The sequence below is a fragment of the Prionailurus bengalensis genome, chromosome A3, assembly GCF_016509475.1.
Source record: "Prionailurus bengalensis isolate Pbe53 chromosome A3, Fcat_Pben_1.1_paternal_pri, whole genome shotgun sequence".
Taxonomy (NCBI): Eukaryota; Metazoa; Chordata; class Mammalia; order Carnivora; family Felidae; genus Prionailurus; species Prionailurus bengalensis.
The window spans coordinates 1917880-1945203 of NC_057354.1; the positions used below are offsets into that span (position 1 = coordinate 1917880).

A 27324-nucleotide genomic window follows, 5' to 3' on the forward strand; every position below is an offset into this window, starting at 1 on the left:
CGGCGCCCCCGAGCCTCCCGCGGCCTGCCTTCCGGGTGCCGACGTGTGCCTGAGCATTGTCCGTGCGTGGCGAGCACGTGTCCCCATGCCCGAGACACCTGCACCGGCTGGAAAGGAGGCACCTGCGGAGCCCGGCGTTGCCGGGTCCGGTCTGTGCCAGAGGTCCTTTCCTCACCTGATGTTCCAGGTCCCCTCTGGGGGGGGGGGTTTCCTCCCTTCTAAGTAATGTCCTGCTGTTCTCTTTCTGAAATTCCTTTGAGTTTGTCAATTTTCTTGTGTCTGGGGGGCTTGTTTGCATGCCCCCCCCCCATCTTGGCACTTTCAGCTCTTCCCCAGGCTGCTTCCTGAGGGAGGAGCCCCACGGATGCCTGGTGCCCAGGATGGTGCCGGTCACACAGCAGTGTGCAGGTCTCTGTCTTGCTGGAGCCTGTTATGAGGGTCTGCCAGTTCTGGCTCATGTGAGCGCCGTACGGGTGGAGAGCCATCGTGGTGCCCTGGCTCCCCTCGTAGCGGTCAGGCGGGACCGGACAGGGGACCCTTGACGCAGGGCCGTCCTCTGTTTCTGAGGAAAGGACCTCGTGGCCAAAAATTCTTCTGCCTAGAGCGTGGACATCCTGCCCTGAGCCCTGGGGGGTGCCAGAAAGACCCCTCCCGTTCTCTCAGAGTCTGCTTCCCTCTTTCTGCCTCTGCGGGCATCTCGTCCTTCTGTGGCTCCTCGTGTCGGGGGTGTGGGGCCACGTCCATTCCTTGACTCTCGGCTTAGTGGGCTCTTGGCGGGGGAAGAGGTGTGGCAGATGGGAACGTTCTGCTGGTCAGCCAGCTGTCCACAGGCCACTTCTTAGGGGGTTTGGGGTACCGCACTTGAGTCTCCAGGTACCAACAAAAGCAGATGACGTGTTTTTTGGGTTTTGTTTTGTTGTTGGTAAAGAGCTTAATTTTTTTTTTTTTTTTTTTTTTTTTTAGCGCAGTTTAAAGTTCACAGCAAAATTAGGAGGAAAGTACAGAGATTTCCCATATGTCCCCTCCTCCCCCCCAGCACAGCCTCCCCACTGTGGCCGTCTCCCACCGGAGGGTACCTTTGTCACAGGGCATGAGCCGCACTGACACGCCATCCCTTAGGGAGCTTACATTAGCTTCATCTCAGAGGTTTGGACACACGGAGAAAGACACGTATCTGCCTTTATAGTGTCAAACAGTATTTTCACTACCCTTGAAATCTTTTGTGCTCCACCTGTTCACCCCTCCCCACCTCCCGACCCCATCTTTTTAATGTCTGTAGTTGTGCCTTTTCCAGAAGGCCCTACAGTTGGTGTCACACAGTGCGGAGCCTTTCAGATTGGTTTCTCTCACTTAGTGATGTGCGTTGATGATTCTCCTCCATCTTTTCATGGTTTGAGAGCTCGTTTCTTCCTATCACTGACTGACAGTCCATATTCTGGATCTACCACAGTTTATTTATCTGTCACCTTTGAGGGATGCCGTGGTCGCTTCCAAGTTTTGGCAGCCGCGAGCACAGCCGCTGTAAAAATCCGTGGGCAGGTTTTTGTGTGGACACGAGTTTTCGACTCGTGTAGATAAATCGCAAGGCACACGATTGCCGGCTCGTCCGGTGAGACTATGATTCGTTTTGTAGCAAAACACCAGACTCGCCTCCAAAGCGGCCGCACCGTCCTGCATTCCCGCCGGCAACGGCCGAGCGCTCCTGCCACTCCGCGCCCTCGCCAGCGTCTGGGGTCGTCAGGGTCGTGGGTTTGGGCCCCGGTGACAGGCGTGCGTGGTGCCTCGCTGTCGTGATTTGCGTCTCCCTGACGACCTGTGATGCGGAGCGTCTGTCCCCGCGCCCGTCTGCATCTGTGCGTCTTCTCCGGTGAGGGGCCTGCTCGGGTCTCCGGCCCGTTTCTAATTGGGTTGTTTTCTTACTGTGGAGTTTTAAGAGCTCTTTGTATATTTAGGATGACTGTCTTTTATCAAATGTCGTTTGTACCTATTTTCTCCAAGTCTGTGGCTCCTGACAGTCTTTCCGAGAGCAGACGTCTTTAATTCCACCGCAGTCCAGCTTGCCAGCTTTCCTTCTCAGATCCTGTGTGGGTGTTGTGTCTGAAAGCTCATCGCCATCCCCAGGGTCACCGAGACTTTCTCCCGGGTTGTCATCGAGGAGATCAGGGTTCGCATTTTACTTTAAGTCTGTGACCCACTTTGAGTGAATTTTCGTGAAGGGGGTAAGGTCCGTGTCTGGATGCGTTTTTCTGCAGGCGGACGGCCGGCGGGTTCGGCCCCGGTTGTTGAAGAGACGGTCTCTGCTCCGTCGTGTCGCCTCCGCTCCCTTGTCAGACGTCCGTCGACTGGGTTTCTGGGGCCCGTTTCTGGGCTCCGTTCCGTCCCACGGTCTGTGCCTTCTTCCGCCGGGACACGGCGGCGTGATTGCTGTGGCTTCGCGGGGGGCTTGACGTCGGGCAGTCCCCCTCCAGCTCTTGCGTTGGCTCCTCTGGGTCCGTGGCCTCCCGTCCGTTGTCAATATCCATAAAGTGACTTCCTGAGATTTGAATGGGATTTCAGTGAAGCTACCGACCAAGCTGGCAAGAACTGACATCCCGACGATATCGAGTCTTCCTGTCTGTGAACATGGACTGTCCCTCCATTTATCTGGTTCTTTGATTTAATTCATCAGAGTTTTTTAGTTGGCTTTATTTGGTCTTGTATTTCGTTAGATTTATAACTAAGTATTTCATGTTTTTTGGATGCTAACGCAAATGATAACGTGTTTTAATTCTATTCATTGTTGGTTTATGAGAAAGTGATTGGCTTTTGTAAGTTAACTTTATATCTGGCAACTTTATTGTAATCATTTGTAGTTCCAGGAGTTTATTTTGTCATTAAAAAGAAAAAGCTTACTTAGTTTTTGAGAGAGAGAGAGAGTGCGGGAGAGAGCAAGCACGTGCAAGTGGGGAGGTGCGGGGGGGGGGTGGGGTGGGGCAGAGGATCCGAAGCAGGCTCCGCGCTGACAGCAGCATGCCCAGTGTGGGCTCAAACTCCCAAACCAGAAGATGGTGACCTGAGCCGAAGTCAGGTGCTCAACCAAGTGAGCCATCCAGGCGCCCCTTCTGTCATTTGGTGGTGGTGGTGGGGGGGGGGTTCTACGTAGATGATCCTGTGAACAAAGACAGTTTTTTATTTTTTCCTTCCCAATCTGTGTACCTTTTATCTCATCTTCTGTGTTGCACCAGCTGGGATGCCTGGTGCCGTGTTGACGTGCAGCAGTGAGAAGAGAGACCTCCTTGCCTTGTTCCTCTTTTTAGGGAAGCTTTGAGTCTCTCATCGTGAAGTAGGATGTTAGCTGTAGGTTTTTGGCGGACAGTCTTTAGCAGGTCGGGGGGTTGCCTTTATTCCTAGTTTACTAAGAGTTTTTCTCACGAATGGAGGTATTTTGGGAAGAGTTGTCAGTGAGCATCTTCCCTGGGAGGTCAAAGGGGGAGTCAGGCAGGGAGACCTTAGGAGGTTCCTGCCATATCCCGGTCTCAGGAAATGCGTCTTGGTCTAGCCAGGTGGGAACGGGGGCAGTAAGAGACATTACCTTTGTGAGGGCAGGTGACAGACAAGGGGACAGGGCACAGGAGGAGGATAGGATCGACCCAGAAGGGCACCCATGAGTTCTCTGCCCGCCGGGGGCGGGACGTAGAAGTCAGGCCCTGTGCACGTCTCCTGCACCCCCACTGCCCTCTTGCAGATGGGTGGCTGAGGCTCGGGTTGGTGAGGCACGCTGCCCGGGGCCTCCCTGATCCTGAGCCCGCTTGCCCCTCCCTGGCCTGGGGACCGGTCATGATGGTGGCCTGGTGGGGGCATGCGTTAGCCCTGCTGTGTCCAGAGGAGCAGCAGCTGTGTCTGGCCTGGTGGGTGGCACAGGTGCGGAGGTGGAGGTCAGAACTGCCGTAGCGGGAGCCGGTGTGATGAGTGTGTGCGGGGCCGAAGAGCTGGCTGCCTGGGGAAGGGGAGTGCGGGAGGGGGACGAGCCCTGGGAACCCTGGGCGGGGGGAAGTCCCCTTCGACTCTGCAGGTGGTTCTGGATGTTGCTGTCCTCCTGAGCCAGGGTCAGACGGGCCCACACAGCGACAACCAGTAGTGGGACTCTGTGCAGCCAGGCTCCACTGCTGACTGGCTGTGGAGGTCCCCTCAACCCTTGAGTGCCAGCTCTCGGAGCCATAACACGGATGGTTAGCAGTGCCCCTCAGGGGGACAAGGAGGTGTGCCCCAGGGAGTCTTGGTACGGCAACAGATGTCACTCTGCTCAGCCCCCACGCACGATTCAGTGTTTCTACAAAAGCATTTTCGGTACATCAGACTCCTCAAAGGCAAGCCCCCTCTTTGGTCTGGGGTTCAGGTGAACAGGCCCCCGTGTGCTCCAGTACCTGGGAGGAGTTGGCCATGTCACTGCAGGAGGGAACCCGCTCAGCCCAAGACCTCCTGGGGCTTTAGGGGACTTTCAGGGGTGATTTTTGGTACTTGTGTTGGAAAGCAGCCCGCCGCAGTGAGGGGGCACCTTGGTGGTGGAACAGAGTGGGCGTGGTGATGAGTGCACGTCGGGGTGGTCGGGGTGGACGGGAGACCAGCCTTGGCAGAAGGGCGCATGTAGGAGGGAAAAAGGTTTGGGGGCCACCCTGGCCGTGGGGGATCCCGAGGGAACAGCGTCCTGGCTGATGCTTGCTCGCCAGGCAGCCCCTCTGTCTGAGTGTCCTGGCAGGGAGAGGTCTGGGAGCCGGCATTGACACAGGAGATCTCAGGCTCCCTCGGCTGTGTCGTCTTCTACGTGATTGAAACGGGGCAGCATGGGTTTGTAGGTTGTAGGGTACTGCGTTTGTACCGTGGGAACCAGGGGTCGCTTTTCTCACGGTGAAGCCGGACTTGTTCTAAAGCAGAGTGAAGCACTCTGGGGGCGGCTGGCGTGCTCCGTTTTCAGCACAGGATTTAAGATTTTACCCCCCACACTTGTGAGTCAGTTCCCTTAGAACGAGACTGGCCCCGGCGCTCTGTGGGTGTGGCTTCAGACCGAGTCCGGCCAAGACATGGCCCTGCTCTGCTTTGGTTGGTCCTCACTGTTCTTGCTTCCAGCTTCCACCCGCCCCCTTGCGCTTGTAGGGCGCCCGTTTTGGGGCGGGCGGGGGGAGGTAAGGCGAAGCACAGTGGGTCTCTGCCGAGCAGCCTCACAGACAGACTGTCAGGTGGGAGCGAATAGCGCCCAGCTTCCGTGCGCGCTCCGTCACACCTGGTGTGCCGCTCCGGAGAGAAAGGATGTCAGCAGAAGTGGATCATGCATTCTGGGATCGTCCTCTGTCGGGTGCAGACGCTGGCCGCAGAGTTCCCAGAAGTGGCAGTGTGGCCCTCTGGCCGTGACACTGAAATCTCAGGTGGCGATCTTTATGACCGCGGGTTAAGTTAGTACGAGATTTCGTAGGACACAGGTAGCCCGAACCACAGTGGAAAAGATCGATACACCAGACTTCAGAATCAGAAGGAAACTTTTGCTAGGTGGTAGTCGTCGTTGATAAACTGGAAGGCAGGCTTCGGAGTGGGGTGGTGCATCTGACGGAGAACTTATGTAGAGCACAGGGAGGCAGGTCAGAGCAGTGGTCGGAAGACCGTTAAGAATGGGCAGAAAGAGGGGCGGCTGAGTGGCTCAGTCAGTTAAGTGTCCGACTTCAGCTCAGGTCACGATCTCACGGTTCGTGGGTTCAAGCCCTGCCATCGGGCTCCGTGCTGACAGCTCGGAGCCTGGAGCCTGCTTTAGATTCTGTGTCTCCCTCTCTCTCTGTCCCTCCCCCACTCGTGCTCTGTCTCTCTCTCAAAAATAAATAAAAATATTTAAAATAAAAAAAGAACGGGCCGAAGGTCTGAACAGACACAATAGAAGGTATAAAAATGGCCCTCAAGCATATGAGAAGATGCTCACGTCATTGGTTATCAGAGAAGGACACGTTAGAGTCCAGTGGGTACCCCATCGCTTCCACGCCCACTAACAGGCTGCACCCCAGCCGGTGGGTGTGGGGGTCACGGAGCCCGCAGGTTGCCGGGGGTGAGTGCCCAGTAGGAGGAAACAGCATGTGGCAGGTGCTCGAACGGCACTGAGTCCTTGCTGCGTCCGGCAGCCTGTCCAGGAGGCGTGAGGTGAGCGTCCGCGAGGGACTCCCTGCAGCGTTTGCAGCAGCCCTACTCACCAGAGCCCAACTTGGAAATAACCTAAATGTCCGTGAGGTGCACGGCGTGTGGCCCGTCCGCACTCGGTACTTGGTGACGTGGAGGAAAGGGCGCTGACACCTGCAGCCCTGTGGAGGGGCTCACAGCACTCTGCCGGGTGCAAGAAACCAGGCCCCGGGGACCGGCCGTGGCACGATCCCAGGTCTCTGAGACCCCAGGAGAAGCCGCGTGGTGCCCACAGCGGTTGCCTGCTCTGGGGAGCCTGCCACGTGGTGCCGGGGCGCTTTGTAACTTGATGGAAATGTTTCAGGTCTCGACTGCAGGAGTGACTACTCGAGTGTGTTTATTTGCTCGAGCTCCCAGATTGTGCACTTAAAACAGGTGGACTTTATTCTTTGTAAACTAGATTTCAGTAAAGCCGCACCTGAAAGGTTATGGTGCCTCTTTCTCTGTCTGCCTCGGTGCTGCATCATGTTCCGGAAGGGAGGGTAGTTGTCATTTGTATAAAGTGCCAGCGTCTGCGGTCTCCTGAGGCCAAGAAGCTGGCTCTGGTGTTCAGGGGCTTGTTTGAAATGGCTTCGTTAATGGTCGATCGGGTCTGATATGCGTACGCACTTTTCTTATGGCTAAAACAGAGCGCTTGGAAGCGTCTGCATGCGGTGGGGAGAGGTTTGTTGGCTGTGCCTGGAGAAGGGCCGCTGCCCCCCCGGGCACCTGTGTGAGCAGTTACGTGCTGGGGGCCGTGGGCACCACCCGAGTCGGGTCCATCTTGGCTTTGTTCAAACGGAAGCGTCGCGTGGTCTTTGTTAGAGAAAGTTGAGTGTCCGTCAGGGGCTGGCTGTGCACTGAACCCCACTGATGCGTCTGGGGCTTCCCTCCAGGCCTGGCCGTTTCCGTAGTGGCCGCTAGAAGGTGCAGCTCCCCTTGTCCATAGTTACAAACAACATTTGGTTTTTAAACAGATGTAAATACAGAACGTATTTCCATGTAAATACAGCAGCCCCCCCCCCCCGCCCTTATTTGCAGGGGGATCCGCTTCAAGACCCCCACGGAAGCCCGAAGGCGTGGGGGCACCAAGCCCTACACGCACCAAGTGTTTTCCTCGACACACACTCCGCCCTTGGTCGAGCGCGGTTTATAAACCCTAACCGGGCGCAGCGGGAGATTAACAATAACGGTGAAACAGAACGGTTGTGACAATGTGCTGTGACACACGTCGTGTGACTGTGGTCTCTCTCCGGGGCACCTTCTTGTCCTGGGCTCACCCTCCTCGTGCCCAGGTGACGGGACGAGATGCCCGCGCCAGGGGATGGACGTCACGTGAAGGGCGCGGCACGTGACGCAGAGCCAGGCTGCACCTGACCTTCCGACCTCGAGTCAAGGGGAGGGTCCTCTGCTTCCCACGCGGAAGCGGCGGGAGCCCAGCGTGGATGAGGGGGTAACTGCCGTGATGTATGCTCATCCTGCAAGATTTGATAAGGACAAAAAAATACGGGAAAGACGTGAAGGGTGATCCATATTATTGTCCCCAGGCGATCATTGTGGTTGTCCCTGATGCACTGTTTCCTTTCTAAAAGTTCCCCGGTCCTCCACTACTGTGGGGAGTTACAGACTCCGTGGTTTTAATGGCCATGTCCTTACCGAGTGCCAGCTCTGTGCCGGCACGTTACATGTGATGGGGGTCCTTCCGGAAGGGGTGACGGGCCGCGTGCGCCACACGAAGTTCCAGCACGCGCACATCGGGGTCTGCTGCACAAGTGAGGCGGGGTAGGAGGTGCTGTTCAGACGGGTGCTCAGGGAGGCCACTCTGAGGAGGGACAGGACAGGGGGCCCCTAGAGCGCCTGCGGAACTTTCCAGACAGCGGGCTGAGCCTGCATTCTGGGAGCAGCCAGTGGGGAGTGGGGTCCCAGGGGTGTGGCTGTGGCAGGTGGCGGGCGCGAGCATGCTGGGTCGTCCGCGAGCATGCTTACGTGTCGTCCGCGCTGCTCTGCGGTCTCTGTGCCGGTGTGGCTGGGCATGGTCCCCGCCTGCCTGTCCCCAGGTGCTCTCTTGTGTCTTCCTCCACGTGCCCCGAGCATCCTTTTCCTCCCGGCCTCTGCCTGAACCTGGAGTTAACTTCTGTGTGCCGGCGGCGTGGCTGTCAGCGTGCGGGGTTTGTGGACGTGGGAGGAGGCGTTGGGGGATGGCCCCGCGCTGTCGCTCTGTCCCCGTTGGCAGTGAGCCCCCTTCCTTCAGCCGGAGAAGTGTCAGCACGTGGCTTGGGCAGGGCCCCGCATCTGGGGTCAGGGAGCCAACCGCAGGGTACTTCCGATTCAGGTTGCTAACCCAGCAGGGGTCCCTTAAATTCTTTGAAATTGTGTTTGTAGCTCTTCCCTGGCTCGGAAAATCATGGGTCTGATAATGCAATCCTGTTTACTCACTTGGTGTATCGTACCATACACTTAGAGTTTCACAATTAAACAGTAAAAGTGGAGTTTAAGGTTTCTTGAAGTTCCTGTGTGTTCAAACTCCATTGAAATAATTCCTTTTTCTGTGTGCTTTGTTACCAGTTTGATGATACACGCTTTAGTTCTCTGCCCGCGGCAGGAGAGCTGGGTCTGCAGAAGCCTTTCCTCTGTCCCCTCTCTCTTGCCTGTCCCCAGAGACAGTTTAAAGTTTTTATTTTCATTGGTTTCTGGGCCATTCATTCAGTTTCTTTTTCTTTCTTTCTTTCTTTCTTTCTTTCTTTCTTTCTTTCTTTCTTTTTCCTCTTTCAACAGGCTTTTTTATGGGGAAGGGACTGACGAAAGAGAATTGGATGAGAACTGATTTATTTTTATTTATTTTACAGCTTTTTATTTTTATTTTGTTTTTTAATGTTTATTTATTTTTTGAGAGACAGAGAGACACAGAGCATGAGCAGGGGAGGGACAGAGAGAGAGGGAGACACAGAATCCGAAGCAGGCTCCAGGCTCCGAGCGGTCAGCACAGAGAGTCCCGTGTGAGGCTGGAATCCACAAACTGCGAGATGATGACCTGAGCCAAAGTCAGACACTTAACTGACTGAGCCACCCGGGCGCCCCAGTATTTCTTTTTGTAAGAATAAGCATGTTCGTGTTCACACCTGAAGTGCACGTGTGCGGAGTTGCACCCTGTTTTCCTTGATGATGTACCCTGGAGATCATCTTGTGCTGGCATTCTGTGTTAACTGAGAAACGGACTTTTATATCTGGCCCACTCAGAGAAAAATTACTTTTCCTAGCGACACCTTCCGGCACGGTGCAGGCACTAAAACCTTCAGAATACCTCTGGAAGGAATGGTCCAGAAGGACACCTGAGCTCCTCCTGCCACAGCGACGAGGCCCAGCAGCCCACGCCGGCCAAGCCGGGGAGCTCCGGGCTGCAGGTGGGGGCCTGCCGGGCGGTCCCGCCGGCCGAGGTGAGAGGCAGCTCCCCCCGGGCTGCTGTGCTGTCGCCAGCGGGTGACTCAGCCTCCTGGCCACGCGCCAGCCGGGTGTGAGGAGGCTCGCCTTTAAATAGAGCTCAGCACGCGTAAGGCTTTTCTTGGGGGTTAGACGCCCATAAGACACATGCAGCACAGTGCACCCGCTTTGAGAAGTGCGTGCATCTGTCCGGCCCCCTCACACTCCGGACGCGCATGCTCCATTCACCCCCAAGGGCCTCTCCTGCCCTCTCGTTGACAGGCACGCGCCCCGCTTCGCGTCTCTGTAGTTTTGTTTGCCGTGTCACAATTCGCGGAAACGTACTTGCACGTCGCGATCGTGTCTGGCTGCTTCACGCGGGGTGTTCTGGGTTCGCCCTGGTCGCGCACACACCGTATCCGTCAGTCCACCGGGCGCCGGCGGTTCGGTTTCCTGGTTTGGGCAGTAATGAATGAAGCGTCTCTGAGCGTTCGTGGACAGGGCTCGGTGTGGACGTACGCGTGCGTGTTCTTTTCTCCAGGGTAAATACTGGGAGCGGAATTGCTGAGTCACAGGGCAAACCTGTGTTCAGGCTCCTCAGGCTCAGGCCAGACTTTTCCTAAGTGGTTGTGGGAATGTGCTGTTCATCCAACAGGAGAGTTCCTGTCCCCGCACGCCTGTGCCGGCACGTGGCAGGGTTGGCCTCTTGCGTTCTAACTGCCGGTGGGTGTGTGGTGGCGCCCCACCCATCTGGCTTCACGGTCCTTTCTTGAGACTTAGTCTGCATATCGTGACGTCGACCCCGTTGAGCGTCTGACTTTGTGAGTTTTAACAAACACATACGTTACGTGTGACTGCCACCACGGTCAAGGTGTGGACTCCTCCCCAGGCCTGTTGGCGGTTACCCCCGGCGGCCCCTCACTGGCCCTGGCACCCTGTCACTATGATTTGCCTCATCCGGAGTTCCGTAAACGTGAGCTTGCACAGTGGTGGTCTTGTGTGTCTGGCCTCCTGCACTTAGTGGGACGCTCCTGAGGCTTAGCGGGGTGTCGCACGCACCCCTTTCATCGTGGACGACTGTTCCATGCCGTGGATTTGCTGCATTCTAGCCGTGCTCTGAATCGTCTCTCTCTAATTGGTAAGAGTTAACCTCTATCCCGGTTACGATTCCTTGGAGGTCACGTATGTGGCCGGTGTGCTCCTCAGCTGACGGCCAGCCTTTGTACTTTTCTTCATGGCGACGAGTGGGTTTCTTGGTTTTCCTGTAGCAGCATTTGTCTGTCTTGTCTTCGTGGTAAACACCTTTGAGTCATGTTTAATACCTTCTTCCTAACCCCAAGGTCCCAGGGATATTCTCCTGTATTTTCTTCTGACATCTTGACATTGGCTTCCGTCCCACAGGATCAGCTGTGTGTGTGTGTGTGTGTGTGTGTGTGTGCGTGTGTGTGGTGCGGTAGAGCTCGGGGTCACTCTCTCCTCTTTCTCCAGCAGACAGTTGCCCCAGCACTGTTTCTTTGAATGGGCCTTCCTTACCCCACTGGTCTGCACGTCCCTCTGCAGTATTTCAAGTTTGTATTACATAGGGGTCAGTTTCTGGGCTCTCGGTGGCTCTCACTTGGTTTATCTGCCTTTTCCTCGGTAGCATCGTGTCCATAGTGTAGCTCTGTGCTGACACTGGGGCAGTACCTCACTCGCTTCTTCCAGAGAATTGTCTGTTTTTTGGTATTTTGATCTTGCTTATACATTTTTCAGCCAAATCTTTGAAGCTTGTGAAAGTCCCCAGAGTTGCTTTGATTGGGATTGTATTGGTCCCTGGGTCAGTTCGGGGAGGATTGACATCTACGGTATAGTGCCTATGTATTCACGAATTTGGTTTATCACTCTATTTAGATCTTCTGTAAGATCTTTCATTCAAGTGTATGTATTTTTTTCCATGTAGGTCTTGTTAGATTCTTTCTAGGATTGTCTAAATAGTAGTTTTTAAGAATTGCATTTTCTAGTTTTTGGTGATGGTACATTGGATTGTAGTTGAGATTTGGATATTGACCTTGTGTCTACCAATCTTATCGAATGCTTTCATTAAAAAATGTGTGTGCCATTAAAAAAATTTTATTTATTTTGAGATAGAGAGTGAGAGTGTGTGGAAGGATCAGAGAGAGAGAGAGAGGGGAAGAGAGAGAATCCCAAGCAGGCTCTGCTCTATCAGTGTGGCGCGTGATGTGGGGCTTGAACCCATGAGAACCGTGAGATCATGACCTGAGCCGAAGTCAGATGCTCAACCGACTGAGCCACACAGGCGCCCCTGTGGGTGCTGGTTTTTTTTGGGTGTTATATGTGAAGAATCCTGTACAATTAATGACAATTTCATTTCATCAGAGCCTTATGCTCCCACTCCCTGACCTGTCCTCTGGGCTGTCGGCTTGCTGGGACCTTGGGTACGGTGTTGGGTGAAAGAGGTGATGGCTGGCCTCTTTGAATTATTCCTGATTTCAAAGGAAATGCTTCTAAAGATCCGCCATTGGAGATGATAGTTTGTAGATTCCCTTCAGCAAGTTAAGGAAGCTCCTTCCCACTGCTAATTCTCCGAAGTTGTTTGCTTTTTTTGGCGGGGATATTTATTCTGTAGTCATGAGTGGATGTTGAGTTTATCAGATGCTTTTTCTGCCAACTGTGGGAATTGCCTTCATGTTACTGAAAACTGCACAGTGTCTCTTGTCAGCACCTTCTTCCTCCCACCTGCGCTCTCCTTCCTCGTTCTCCGGCTTTTCCAGCCGCACCCCCACACCCACACTTCCGGAGAGTTCTGAAGCCACCAGCTAGGAGCCCCCGGCTTCTCCTTCCCGAGTGCCGGCCCCTCCTGCCTGGGCCCTTGGGGCCTCGCTCTCCTGTGCTTGGACCTCAGCCTCCTGGGTCCCCTCTCTGTGCCCTTCCCAGCTGACCCTCGCGGTGTCCTCGCCTGCGTCTCTGGGACAAGGTGTGTTCCCCCTCACCCTCCCGGCAGCGAGGCCCCACTCCTTCCCGCGTCTTTACCGTGTCGCTTCCTCCGTGAAGCCCGTTAGGCCCCTCAGATGAGGTGCGGAGGCCCCCTGGCTCCGGGCTCCTGCAGTGCTGCGTGGCCCCCCTCCACGGCCTGGGTGGACCCGCGCGGGTCTGCTGCTCGGCTCGTGCCCTCCCCCCACCACGCGGGAGGCCCCAGGAGCGGGTGCCGCCTTGTGCTCCTGGTTTTCGTTGGTGCGTGTTGCGTGCTGGCACGTAGTAGGTCCTCCGTGGGTGAGTTGCTGGCTGACGGCGGGAAGGGATGGGCTCGGGCCCCTGCTTTGCTTCCTTGACTCCAGTGTTCTGAGAAGCGGGGTTGCCCGGGGCTGACGTTCTGCCGTAAATCACGTAAAGTCAGGGCCTCTGCCACCTGACCTCCGTTTCCTTGAACTTGTGCAGCGTTTGCACGAAAACTTCCACAAGAGGCAGGGCGTCCAGTGTTCAGTGTAGCTGCTACGGCCCCAGGCGCTGGACGGGCCTCCAGCCTGGCTGCCCCGAGTCCAGTCCTGCAGCACGGGCGGCTCTGACTGGCACGGCGCCTTTGACGCTTTGAGGTCAGTCCCTCTCCTGCGGCCTCTGTGGCTCACCAGCCAGCTGGACACGTGTGAGGGCACAGACGCTCACCTCAGGGTGGCCGAGTGTGCGGATTTGAGGGTACAGTAGATGATACTGACTGTGCGAGGACGTAGACCTTGCCGAGTAGAAGGCCATGGGGATGACCCTGCAAGGGAAAGTGCCTTTCTCTCTGCTTACTGATCCTGACGGAGACCCAGAACGTTCTTCCAGAGCATCCTGTGCATTCTCCGCCTCGGTGTTCGTGCAGAGCCACCTGTCCTATTTCCAGAGCTGCTCTCGGGACCCTGGACGTCAACACAGCTTTGTGAGAGAGGCGGTGCGGAGGCAGCTTCTTCGGCACCTGCCTGGGGCTGCTCTGCACGTCTGCTTTGGGACTGCGTTCCTGAGGCTTTGCCGGGAGCATGTGCACGTTTACTCTTGTCTACACACGGTTGACACTGGGAAGCACTTAGGGTGAATAACAGCAGTGTCCCTCACAGGAGAAGACAAAGTCCAGAGAGAGGGGGTAGGGGAAACGAAGGAAAGGCAGGATGAACTGGGGGCGAGGGCACGAGGGGCCCCGGGCTGTTCCGCTGCTGTGGGTGCGCCGGGGGCACGGGTGGGGAGCAGAGCCTCCCCCGGTCAAGGCTGAGTGAGCACCAGAGGAGTGCATGAACCGCACCTGGAAGAGCGTGGTAACGTGTGTGTGCAGAGGCTCTCGGGTGATGCAGGGCGTTTAGGATTTCAGCCTGAAGAGGAAGAGGTAGCTGCGCTCCGTCTCGATCCTGAGAGTTCAGGGAGGCTGAGGGGTTGACCTGGGCCAGTGGGGGTGCTCGCTGCCCACATGGGGAGGCTGCCCGGAGCCGGAGTGCAGACAAGTGGCCGACGCCCCTGGATTTCAGGGGTTTTAGAGAAGTGAGAACATGAGGAGAGAAGGTGGCGCTGGCTGAGCAGAGGAAGGGCCGGGCGCAGAGCCCACGACTCCTCTCCCACGCGCTGTGCCCTCCCAGGCAGGGGCAGGGACACTGGGTGAAGTGCACTGGGCCGGTGCTTGTCCGCCAGCCAGGCAGGTCGGGCCGCCGGCCCCTTGAGAGTGGGGAGGCCTGGGGCCATGATGTTGGAGGGCAGCCTGGCCCTCGGTTAGGGAGGCTGTGTCCTCCGTCCTGCCCTGTTGTCGGAGCGCCGGCCGTGTCTTTCCTGGGGACGGTGTCTTCTCTCCACCTTCCAGAAGAGCAGTGACACGTAGACAGTGCTGGAGCCGCAGGGCGGGGCCGCCTGGACCCTCTGGTGCGTTGGTGTTTAGTGTCTGTTGAGTGCGAGGCCCCGGCCGCCCCCGGACACGTGCAGCATGGAGCGTCCGGGACCGGGCTGGGCAGACGTCCATGGGAGAGAGCGCCTCGGCTCCCAGGGTTGCGATGGGGCCACAGGGATGGGGACGGTGCGTGGGTCCCGGGGTGAAGTGGTGGTGGACCTTGAGGAGGGGGGCAGAGGTGGCGGCAGGCAGCCCTCCTCACAGCCCGTCACCCAGCCCTTGCTGGCCCTGTTTTTCTCGCTGTGGATTTAAGTGACGCGGGGACTGTAACACTGACGTAAAGGGCCGTAGATGGTGGGGCATCGTGCAGACACCCTGAGCCGTGTGCAGACCGTGGTTTTCGGCTCTCAGCACACCGCTGAGCACGCCCGCGGCACTGTCACCCGGGTCGGCCCCCTGTGTTGCTCCGCAGGTGCATTTTTACGTCACACATCAAGGACATGCGTCTCTCCCGGCACACAGTCGGAGCACATTCCCCTGGATGATGTGCGGTTCTCGGTGCGGACGTGGCCCGCTGGCTGCACCAGTGCCTCCCGGGCGAGGGATGCGCCTTCCAGCACTGGTGCTGTGAGAAGAGACCCTTGCCCAGAATTTAAGCGCTGCATCCACCCCAGGCTGTGATAGATGTAGGTGAAGAGAGTCATCTAGTAATTTGCCCGTCTTCGTTAGTGAGGCTGAGCTCCTTGCTGCCTGGCCCTTTGTGTTGCTTTTGGGAATCACTTGATACATTTTTTGGCCACTGATATTTACTTAAAAAATGTTTTTAGATTTTATTTTTAAGTAATCTCTATACCCACTGTGGGGCTCGAACTCACAACCCTGAGATCAAGAGTCACATGCTGCATGGACTGAGCCAGCCAGGCGCCCCTTGGGCACTTTCTAAAGTAGATAGGACAGCTGTGATTACGACAATTTTGTCAAGATTTGGACCGAATTTTGTTTTCAGAAATTATGCTTTAAACACATTCATTACAAAATTTCGACCTGTATGGAAGTGTTTGATCCACCCCACCTCCCACCCACGACCTCTTCCACCGGCCCAGCCCATGGCAAATGGTTTCACAGGGTGTGTGTGTGTGTGTCTGTGTGTGTGTGCACGCACGTGTACGTGTGTGTACATGCGTCTAAAACACAGTGTCTGAAGAGTTCTGGGGACACGCTACTTTAAACCGTTAACGTCCTAAGTTTCATCAGGACTCGGAAAGTCCCAGGACGCTGTGAGGAGAGGGAAACGTGATGGGTTGTGGAGTCCTGACTCTGTCTCAGGCCGCCATCCGCTTTGAACCCTGAACTGGCGGGGGATCCACCTGCCCTGAGGCTTTTTTGTGTTTCTTTTTTATTGAAGCGCCGGGGACCTGCAGCGGTATGTTGGTTTCAGCACACGATGCACGACGTACCACGTGGCGATTGGCATGTCTGTCACGGTCATCCCGAGTTTGGTGTTTTGTTTTCATCAAACATTTCAGATATTTTTTCTAATCTTTCGCATTTGAAAGCATTGACAGCATGGGTAAACAGTTCCCTTTTTTTTTTAATATTTATTTTTGAGAGAGAGAGAGGGAGAGAGCATGAGCAGGGGAGGGGCAAAGAGAGAGGGGGACACAGAATCTGAAGCAGGCTCCAGGCTCTGAGCCGTCAGCACAGAGCCTGACGTGGGGCTCGAACCCATGGACCGCAAGACCATGACTTGAGCCGAAGTCGGAAACATAACCCACTGAGCCACCCAGGTGCCCCAGGAAAACAGGTCTTCACATGCACGTCCACCAGATAGCACACTAGCCACTGGTTGTATTTTTCTTGGCTCATTGTCCTTACGATGGTTGGGCTTGTTTGCAGCTGGCCCGTGGAGTGCGGCTGGAGGTTGTGTTCTCTTTGTCTGCCTCTCCATGCAGACGTTTGAGGGTGTCAGTCCTGCCCCCAGGGAACTTGTGCTGAGGGAGGCACCATCCGGGAGCCACAGTCGTAGGATGTGGGCCTCGAGCTGGCTCTGGAGGCAGCAGAGCAGAAGGAATGTTCTAGAACAAGGCCCTATGGTAGGCAGGGGCTCTGTGGCTGGCGTCTTCGAGGTGAGGCTGCAGAGGGAGGGCCACCTTACCCCAAAAGCTGTGGGAAGCCCCTGCAAGCTCTTTGGTAGGAGGGTTTCCGAACCATCGCTCCATGGTGAAGGGAGGTTGACCATGCTGCTGGGTACCAGTAGCTCATCCCTGGTCAGCTGTACTTTTCTGTTTTATGGATATTCCAGAGTCACTTGTCCTTTTATGTGCTGGTGTACTTCTGGTTTGTTCCCACCTTGTTACACACAAAGCTGCTGCGGGTGATGTGTGTGTGGGTCTGTGTGTTGAGGTGTCGCCCTGGGGACCTGATGTGCGCTCCCTGATGACTGGTGTGGCGCACCCTCACGTGTGCTCACTCGCCATCTGGTATCTTTGGTGAGTGGTCTCTTCAAATGTGTTGTTTCTTATGTGTTTTCTTGAATTCTGTATTGTTGTGGATGCAGGCCTGTCCTTGGGTGTGGGCCCTGCGAGGACTCCATCCTGCGGCCTCTATTTTCATTCTGAGTGTGGTTTCCAAAGAGCAGAAGTGTTTAGTTTTGATAAAGTCCAGTTTACCAATTTGTTTTTATGGGTTGTGTTTCTGGTGTTGTGTCTAGACTATCTTTGCCTAACTCAGGGTCACAAAGATTCCCCTCCCCCCCCCCTCCCCAACATTGTCTTCCAGAAACTTAGAGTGTTAGGGCTCACGTTTAGGTCTGGGATCTGCTTGGAGCTGCTCTCGGTGCATGGCGTGAGGCATGGATCCAAGTCCATGCTTTTCGCGTGTGGATGTCCGCTGGTTCCCCATTTGTCGAAAGGCTGCCCTTTTCCCGTCCAGTTGCCTTTGTAGCCACCACTGGTCCGTGTTTGTGCAGGCCTATTTCTGGACTGTTTTGTTCCTTGATCTGTTCGACTTTGCCTCAGTGACTGCAGCTTTCTGATGCCTCTGGAAAAGGTCAGTGTTAGCCTCGACTCGGTCCTTACTCCCGCTTGATTGGGTTACTCTAGGACCTTGTGTTTGTGGATTGTAGAATCAGCTTGTCTGTTTGCACACAAAAGCCTGCGGGGGTTCGGGTGGGTTTTGTGTTACGTCTGCAGATGGCGTTTGCGGGGAGTTGACATCCTAACCACGCTGGCCTGGTGAAGCTCTTCACGTCACGTGTTCCTTAACGTTTCTCGGCCGTGTTTGTAGCTGGCGGTGTATGCTCAGATGAACTAAAGTTCATGATGATGGCATGTGTGTTGTGCAGGGAGCTGCACAAGCTGGAACATGAATCGGGTCAGAAGCTTCATCTCCAGCTAAATATTCAGAAATGCGGTAATGCCACTGCTCCCTGCCCTGGAGCAGCAGCGTTTCCTCCTGTGCTGCTCTTGCTTCCAGCCGTGAACTGCCCCCCTGTGCAGATGAAAAAGAAAATACTGAACTTTGCAACAGTAAACAGGTCTTAAAAGAAAGGTGCCCTCGGTGCGCACTGTTAAACACCGATGCCCCCCGGAAGACACAGGATGAGCCTTGACGAACAGGGCCCTGCACTCTGGTTGGGGACTTCTTCACCCCGGAGCTGGCGCCCCAGCTCAGCTGGCCGGTGGGTCCTGCACCACTGTCTGCTGGCACTTCAGGGGCCCAGGGGGAGTTTTCCAGAAATGATTGTGCAGTTTATGGATGAGCGTGGTGAGATGTGACATTGACCAGCTGCTCGTGAAGGGTTGAAACCCTGGGACCAGGGCCACGTGTCTGGCCTCACGTGTGAGTCGGGTGTGGATTGGGCTCAGCAGCACCGTTTGGTACAGTTGGTGCGCTGTCCCTTCCCTGCTTAGGCCTGCGTGGCGGGGGGTGGTGCCAGGACGCGGGAGCCCCGCCCACGCGCTTGTCTGACCCTGTGCCCCGAATCCTCGTCCCTGTGCTTTGAAGAGGCGGACAGCCATGAGAGTAAAAGGAACACTTGGGCCTTAATTTCCACCAGCTTTACCGGTGTCCCTGTTAGCATCTTGCTTGGTCTGCTGCTCCTCCCGGCGGGGCTGCGGGTGGCGGTGTGGTGGGAGGGCCCCAGGGACCGTCTCCCTTCTTCCCCGGCCCTCCCGGCCCTCCCCCTCCACGGTCTCCTCCTCTTGGCGCGGGAGCATGGGGTGTGCGGCACTCAGAACTGAAGCATCCAGCGAGGTGCAGACAGACTGTGCCCTTTTCTTGGGCACGTCCTGACTCCGGCTTCTTCAGCATCAGCGTCGGGGCTCCGAGCACAGTCTCATTCTGCACGTGTGTGATCGCGGACGGCTTTGCCTTTCCTGCCGCTGTCTGTGTTGACTCTCACCACGGCCCGGTGGAGACCTTGTGGTGGAAGTCTGGTCCCCCTGACCCCGGCTGCTGCTCCCTGCTCCTGTCACTCCAGCTCCCGCTGTTCCCTCGGGGAGGCGCCCCCTATCCCAGGCCCGCGTGTGAAGGGCCGTGTCCTGAGCCCCCTGGCTTCCCCAGAATTGAAACAAATTTGTTTTGCTTTTAAATTTCAGCATGGTTTATTATGAAAGAGACGTTTTGGAGGGAAGCTTACTTAATGGGCAGGTGGGGTTCCCGGCGGAATCCAAAAGTGCCTGTTTAATTTGTAGTGTAGCTTTGACCTACATTTTGGTTAAAAAAACGATAAGGAATGTTGTAGGAGAGGGATCATGACAGCTAACATTGGGTGAAAACCTTGAGTTTATCCTGAACTCTGGTGCTCGAGGAGGGGTCGGATCCGTTCTTAGGAACTGGCGGTCCGCGCAATACTGGGTCCGCTCTGCTGTGTGGGGCGCCCTGCCTCCCAGGGAGGGGCGGGGTCAGGGTCTCGTGTGGCGAGCACAGGGAGGCCGGTCACCGCTGCATGGCACGGACCTTGGAACTACCGGCAGGGTGTTCTTGCCGTGCGCTGTCATTTTAAAATCTGAGCTTTCACAGCAGCAAAAGATAGAGAATAGTCCAGTATCCTCACCAATAAAGAAATCATAAATACGCTGTGGATGGAATATTACGTAGCTACTGAAAATTGTGTTTTTGAGGAATGTTCAATGACACGGAAACAACTTACGCTACAAGAAGTGAGAAGACGACGCGGGCTGAGTAGCAACGCCATAGCCTCAGTTGTGTTCACAGTGGCCTTGGTGTGTTTTCCACGCACACGGTCACCAGAGGACGCGGGATTTCAGGAGATTTGTTTTCCGTGTGCGTCTCTGAGTTCCTCGAGTTTCCCGTACAAACTCGACTCTGGGAAAGATATTAAAATTGTTAAAAAAGAAAACCCAAGTTCTTTTCTGTCTGCCCGATCAGGGTTGTGGCTTCCGTGGACTGGCTGGTTTTGGCTTTAACGTGTCTGGAGTAGAAGGGAGGCGGCGGCTCCCGGGCGAGGGAGGGGCCGGGCTCCATCAGGAGGCCTGGGAGGCCGGTCCGGGGCCCCCGGCTTGCCTGGTGACTGCCTGTAGGGCTCGGCTGCACGGGCCAGACAGGCTCTGAAGGGTCTCCTGAAGTGGGCGTTGTGTTTTCCGTGTCAGGGCTTTGCCGGGGGGCCCGGGTGTGCGGGGGGCCTTTGGCGGCGTCTGTGGGGGGGGGAGGGGCCCACCTTGCCCCTGCAGAGGGTGGGGAGGGGCGGCCTCCCGGTGTGACTGTGGGCCAGGCCCGTGTGTCTCAGCGTTGGCAGGAGTAGACGCTGTACAGCTGCTTATCTGTTTGAGATGAGTGGTCACAGCCAGAGTTGACGAGATCCGGGGCTGCGATAACGTCATTAAGACGGGGTGTTCGACGCGGCGGTCAGTGTGGTGACCGTCCTCGGGCTGTTCTGCCTGTTGCCCGATCAGTGACCGTAGCTGGGGAGACTGGGCGTGAAGTGCGGCCCCAGGACAGCGCCTGCCCTCCTGTGCACGTAGCCTTCCCTCCGCCTTCCCTCCGCCTCAGGAGCGAGTGGCTGTTCTCGGGTTCGCGGTCAGTGGGGGTCCCGGGGTCTACGAGCAGCCCGCCTCCCTCGTGTCCAGCTGTGTCCGTCAATCTCACTGCTCCATGTACATACCCACTTGGACGTGTTTGTAATGCCCGAGTCCAGTCACGTTACCTGCTTAAAGTTACGTGGTCACTTCTCCAAATTTTGTTCAAACCACAGGCCTGCTGCGTGGCTCATGGTACCTTTTCTTACGGGTCTGTGGGGCCAGGGCACCACTTCTGTTTTGTTAGCATCTTAACCACGTCACCGGTTCGTACGTGTTTACCCTTTAAATATTACTCTAAGTTTCTGTAGGTGTGATTTCTTAAGCAGAAAAGCAGCTGGTAGTCAAAGCGCGTTCATGCACCGCCACGTTAACAGGCTTAAAGTTGGGGCACTAAGTCACGGGTGCTGCCGGGCCCTTTACGTGGCCAGGGGCCTGGCCATCCCTCCTCGCTGCTCGGCGACATCAGCAAGTGGCTTCCCAGAACCCTAACGAGGGGGAGGGGGTCTCTAGTGACTAGTGACAGGGGATGGTGGGCTTGAGAGACTGGCATTGGGAGGAGGGCCAGGTTTCCTCTTTTGGGGTCCCCAGTGTGCTAACGGGCTCCAGGGTCTGGGAGAGTTCAGCAGAGTGTTATTTCAGCAGCTGGTTTTTGTTTTGTTTTTACATTTCAGCACGGTTTATTATAACGGGGACGTTTTGAAAGGAAGCTTCCTACTTAATGGGGATGAACGTGGTTCTTTGAAATGAGGGATTATAGCTGTGGGCCCGGGAGAGGCCTGTTACTTCTGGATGTCATGCTGGGTGTCGAAGGAGCCGGGACCCGGGGGTTCAGGGGCTCCTCTGGGAGTTACTGGGGTCACTCGAGCTCCCGTTTGGTTCGGGAGGGAGAGCCCTGATGCTGCTCGTTGTGAGGCCGGCCGGCCGTTTCTTCTCGGAGAGGCCACCTTGCGTGCAGCCTGCAAGAGGCCGGGCCGCGTGGGGGAGGCCTCCTGTCCCGGAGCGCCGGGCACCGGGCCTCGTGCGAAGCGGAGCGTTTCTTCCTCGCCCTGTCCCACCAAGTGGGAGACTTATCCCCAGGTGGGGATAGGCTGCTGTTTCTGGTGGAATCGACGACGTAAGTGCTCTGTGGTTCTTGAAGCTGCAGTTTATGCCGCGTCTGGCTGATGGCACTTGCTTCCTGGTGATGGAGCTCTGGAGCTGCCAAGCACGGGTGGCCGTCCCTGTCCCTGCGTGTGTGTCGCGGGCGCCCCAGGTTAGCCGCGGGCGTGGCACGGCCCCCGCACCCGAGGGCAGTCCCGGGAGTCGTGTTCCCGAGAGGAGTGCCTGCTTCGGGCCCCCAGGACCCCAGGCCTCCCTCCTCCGAGACGGCCGGTGGGGCTGGGGGTGGTGGCGAGCGCCGGGCCGCCTCGTGGGGCTGGCGAGTGGCCGTGCAGGCGGCCGCGGGGCAGGGGCTGTGGCCGCGGGAGCTTCGCCGCCTGGCTTCCTTTCCAAGACGCAGTTGCTGCTTGAATCCCACGAGGAAAACCTCGTACGTCTTTCCGTCCCGGACGCCGTCTTTCCGTCCCGGACGCCGTCTTTCCTGGCGAGCGTGCGACCCTGCGCTCTTGCCGCTCCTCCTTTCTCCTTCTCAGAGCCGACCGGCTCCCCTCTGGTAGGGTCTCCCCTCTGGTAGGGTCGGCACCTTCCCCGGCTGTGGCGGAGGGGGGGCGGGGGCGGGCACGTCTCCTGACGCCAGGTCTCCTCTATCCCCAGGTATGGTCCTCGTGCGGAGCGAGAACGGGCAGTTGTTAATGATTCCTCAGCAGGCCTTGGCCCAGATGCAGGCCCAGGCCCACGTGCAGACCCAGCCTCAGACCACCATGGCGCCCCGCCCTGCAACCCCCACAAGTGCCCCTCCCGTCCAGATCTCTACCGTACAGGTGAGTGCACGCGCGCCAGGTGGCGGCAGCCCGAGGGACGTCCTTCCGGCAGGTGTCCCGCGAGGGCGGAGAGGGGCGGCCACGCGCGGCCACCCTCGGGAGGCTCAGGGGAGCCAGCTCCGCGTCCATGCTCAGCAAAACTCTGCCTGGACTCCGTCCTGTCTGTTCCCTCCCCTCCCGTGACTCCGCCCCCGGTGCCTCAGTCTCCTCTTCTGCAGAGTGAACCCTGCGTGCGTTAGTGTTATTGTCAGGGAGGCGCGTGAGAGCGTCAGGAGATTGCGTTGAACGGCACCCCCGCCCCACGTGCTTGGGGGTTAGCACCCTGGGCCCGGAGGTTGGCTGGAGGGGGGACGGGACCCCCGTGCTGGCGTGTCTTGTCCGCATCCTGACTTCCGTTCAGCGCGTGCCAGCACGCTACCCGCGTCTTGTCTCCCGATGCCTTTCTGCCCGGTGCCGTGACCCTGCCGTCCTGACTGGCTGGCTGCTTAGTAACTCAAGTGGAGGCTGGAAGGGGCTTGAGGTCTCTTCCTCCTGTGATTTCAGCCGCGTTCCCTCGGGAGGTGAAGGCCTGCACTGTGGACGGAGGACTTGGCTGTGCAGGGAGACACCGTGCCCCTCATCGAATGTCCAGGGCGGCTCAGAGCAGTGTTGTCAAGGCCTGTGGGGCCGTGTGAAGCGAGATGCAGGCAGATGACACCCGTGCTGTCACTGTCACGCGTGTGTGTTACCGTCTGGCCGCCAGCGTGGCCGCTGTCAGCCCGCGTCTGCACCACTGTGCTCAGGACTGGCCCCGTCTTTCTATCCGGATTAGTGTCAGTGGGCCGCTCGGACCGCTGTCTCCTTTACTTCCTGTTCCGCAGCAACGTGACCCATCTTTAGACCCAGGGGACGCACGCTTCTTACCGTTTCAGTGCTTACGAACAAGATGACTAGAAATCCACACAAGGACTGATTTCCCAGATACTCGCGTTCTTTAAAGTCCACGTTTGGTAGACCGGGGTGAAGGAGCTCGGTGGTGGTGTTACCACCGTACGCACAGATTCCGGTCACACGCTCCCCCCTTGAAGTGGGGTGGCTCTGTTGACTGCAGCTCGCGGCCCGGTGCGCCCGAGCCCCCCCTTCTGCGGTAGCGGGCGATTCGGCTGTGTTGGGGGCGGGGAACCGTGTCAGTTGTTGCTCCTTTTAGATGATGCCTGCTTATTTTTCAGGCACCTGGGACCCCTATTATTGCACGGCAGGTGACCCCAACAACCATAATCAAGCAAGTGTCTCAGGCCCAGACGACGGTACAGCCCGCCACGGCACTGCAGCGCTCGCCCGGAGTGCAGGTGAGGAGGCCGTGGGAGCAGCGCCCTCTGCGTGGAGGTCGGGCCTCGCGGGCTGGGAGGTCGGATGCAAAGGTGGGCTTCGGGAGGAAGTGTCCTGAGGACTGTTTTGTCTCTGATGGCCTACCCAGGCTAGGTCAGGCTTTTCTTTAAACCGCATGGGATTGAACACCAGCGGTGGGTTTTGTTTTTTTTTTTTTAAATATTTATTTATTTTTGAGAGAGAGAGCATGAGCAGGGGAGGAGCAGAGAGAGGGAGATACACACTCTGAAGCAGGCCCCAGGCTCTGAGCTCTCTGCACAGAGCCCGACACGGGGCTCGAACTCGTCAATCGCGAAATCGTGACCTGAGCCGAAGTCGATCGCTCAACCAAGCGAGCCACTCAGGCGCCCCAACACCAGCAGTGTTTTTAAAACGTCCCCCTGGGGCGCCTGCCGGGGTGGCTCACTCGGCTGAGCGTCTGACTCTTGGTTTCAGCTTCGATTATGATCTTGTGGTTTACGGGAGCGAGCCCTGTGTCGGGCTCTGTGTTGATAGTGTGGAGCCTACTTGGGATTCTCTCTCTCTCTTAAAATAAGTAAATACACTTAAAAAAAAAAAAAAAGCTTCTCCCTGTGCCAGAAGCATAATTACAAATAATCACCTTAATTAAAAAAAAGATTTTTTTTTAAATTGAGAGAGAGAGTGCATGCGAGCGGGGGAGGGCAGAGGGAGAGAGAGAATCCTACAGCCTCTGGGATCATGACCTGAGCCGAAATCAAGAGTCAGAAGCTCAACCGACTGAACCACCCAGGTGCCCCCCGCCTTGTTTTTTAAAAAATGTTTATTTATTTTGGGGGAGGATAGGCAGAGAGAGAGAGGGAGAGAGAGAATCCCAAGCAGGCTCTGCACTGTCAGCACAGAGCCAGACACAGGCTCGAACTCAAGATCTGTGAGATCATGACTTGAGCTGAAATTAAGAGTCAGCCGTTTGACTGACTGGGCCACACAGGCGCCCCAGAAACAATCGCCTTATTACTATTTGACCGTAAAGCAGAGGAATCTGTAGCGTGGACGGTTTGGGCGTGGTGCCCGCCGACCTGTAAGTGCGGGGGCGAGGATGCACGTCTCTTCTGGGAGCGGGGCTCCTGCTGCTCGTGTGCGCTGATGGGTGTGATCTCCACAACCCCCTCCTCCTGGTGAGGCACTGACAGGTGAGGGGTCGGGGGCTTCTGGAACGCACCCCTGGGCCCGTGTGCGGCTGCCCAGCTGCCCTGCATCCCCGAGGCCTGTGCCCTTTGCCAGGAACCAAGCCCGGTCCCAGAAACGTTCCCCATCAGCCTTCTGGGGTTGGTGTGTGTGTGTGTGTGTGTGTGTGTGTGTGTGTGTGTGTGTGTGTGTTCTTTCCCGGGTGTCCGAGGCTGTGGTGGGGAGAGTGCCCTGGTGACCCTCCCCTGTCAGCCTGCCTCTGGTTGGTCAAGCCGAGGGCAGGCTGGCCCCTTCCGTCAGCCGGGAGGAGCCCCCCGGGCAGGGTGGCGGCTGGCGCTGGGCGGCCAGGCTGGAAAGCCGGAAGCAGAGGGGTTCAGAGCTGTTCGGTCCTGAGGTGTTTCGAGCGTCCGTCACGATGCAGGTTGTGCGGCGTTGGCCACTTTGTGTCGGGCGTCTGCCGCGTGCAGGGACCGCGTTTCCGTCGTCGCTGGTTGTCGTGTGACTCCCCCCTGTGCTGCTGTGGGGCGGGCGCTGTGCCGGTTTCGCAGATGAGGAAGCCGAGGCAAGAGTGGTGTGGACGGTTGGCGGGGGAGGCCCAGGAGCCTCCTGGCGCCGGGCGCCCTGCCCTCTGGCTGCACCTCGTCGTCTTTCCTTCTGCGTCTGCGGCAGGGAGGTTGTTCCTCGGAGCAGCTGGACAGGTGGGAGCAGAGCGGCAGACTCGTGTCCTCGGAGCGCCCGTGAGAGGGGGGCTGTCCTGGGACTCGCGCTCCGCCTGGGTTCAGTCCGGTGGGCTTGTTAGAGCTCTGCTCACAGTGAGCGGAGCTGTCCTGAGAAGGCCCTGAAGCTGGCGGGTCAGGTGGAAGGCAGACGCGGTGTCGGCACCACGGGGTGACCTATGCACGCGTCAGGCCCGCAGAAGGGAACGTGGGGACTGTGGCTTGAGGTGCAGGGGACTTGCAGGGGGTGACAAGTGCCCTGGCCGTTTCCGGGCGTCCGGAAGCCTCTGAGCGGTCCCCCCAGCTGCCCCGAGACGGTGGCTCCGTGTGTCCTTCCCCGCGGCCTTCCTTCCAAGGGTCATGTGATGTTCTCAGTAATCCCTGCAAGCGAACCTTAGGAGTGAGCGAGCACACTCGGGTTGTAAGGAGAGGGCCCGCCGTCTCTAGCTCCGTCCCCTCGCGGGGTGGGGGGTTGGGGGCTGAGCCAGCCACCGGCATAGCCGCAGATGCTCAGGGGAGGCCTCCCGGCGCGCCGGGCCACAGACAGCAAGGTCTGGAAAACCAGAGAGGGAATGTCGAAGGCTACACGCATCAACTGGGAGAATGTAATACACAGAGCAGTAACTGTTTGTCGCGACGGCTCGTGTGGAGCCAGGCTCCGGGAGCCCCCAGGGGCTGCCGTGGGGGTCTCCGGCTCCTCCCCACTCGCACCCACTCCCTACGGATTGCTCAAATCTGCTCGGAAAGCTCTCGTTTTGTGATGTTTCTCGATGAGGCTCGCTCATGGAGAGCAGGGAGAGGCTGGCCTGGTGGCGGGGGCGCAGCTGGGGCCCCCGCCAGAGGTGATGTGGGTGGAGACCCGGCGGGAGGACGGTCCTTTCCCGTCACTGGCTTCTGCACAAGCCAGGTGACACGTTTTCAGCTGTAGTTTCTTCGTTTTGCTTCTCATTTCTGGGAGGATAGACACTTCACACTGGTGACCATGGGACTCCTGGCTCCGGCCTCCGCCGGCCAGGCTCTGCCCTGCCCGGGCTCCCTGTCCCCAGTTTTCGGCCAGGCTCGCTGTCCGCGGGGTCCAGGGCTCCGCCTGCTGTGGGTCTCGTTCTTTTTGGGGGGATATGAGGGCCGTCTCTGCAGACCCTCTGTTTACCTTGCCTTTGGACTCTCGTAGCCTCAGCTGGTTCTGGGTGGCGCTGCCCAGACAACTTCCCTCGGGACGGCCACGACTGTTCAGACGGGGACACCTCAGCGAACGGTGCCAGGGGCCACCACCACCTCCACGGCTGCCACGGTGAGTGCCACCCGTGGGTGGGAGACGGGAGCCTCGAGGGGCCCTCCGCCCGCCCGCAGCCCCCCTTCCTGCAGGGTAGAGCTGCGCGGGGCAAGCACGGCCTGGGGACCTCGGCCTCTCCCAGGCGGGCTGTGAGCCAGCGGGCTCTGCAGGGCGGCGGGAAGGCCCTGTCCCCCTGCTTGAGGCTCCAGGCCGCACAGAGGTCCACGGTGACAGAAGCCCAAAAGGTGGCATTTGAGGCCGTGGCCTGTGCAGCATACAGGAGCGACTGTCCCCAGAGCAGAGCCACGTCCCTGCTAGGCTTCCAGTGGCTCCCTGCGCACGTGCGCGTCGGTCACCTGCCGGGGTCCTGCTTTATTTAGACTCCCTCTCGCTGCTCTGCTCAGGCTTTTCCGCACCTCTCGTAGCTGGG

The 27324-nt window shown here is 57.5% G+C and overlaps 1 protein-coding gene across 1 annotated transcript in view; it reads left to right on the forward strand.

Annotated features, from left to right (window-relative positions):
- Window positions 1-27324, forward strand: part of TAF4 (TATA-box binding protein associated factor 4) — a 65576-nt gene that overhangs the window by 14205 nt on the left and 24047 nt on the right. The window contains exons 2-4 of the mRNA XM_043553541.1: window positions 22225-22391; window positions 23600-23719; window positions 26793-26912. Of these exons, the coding sequence (XP_043409476.1) occupies window positions 22225-22391; window positions 23600-23719; window positions 26793-26912 (407 nt within the window). The remainder of the gene's footprint in view (window positions 1-22224; window positions 22392-23599; window positions 23720-26792; window positions 26913-27324) is intronic.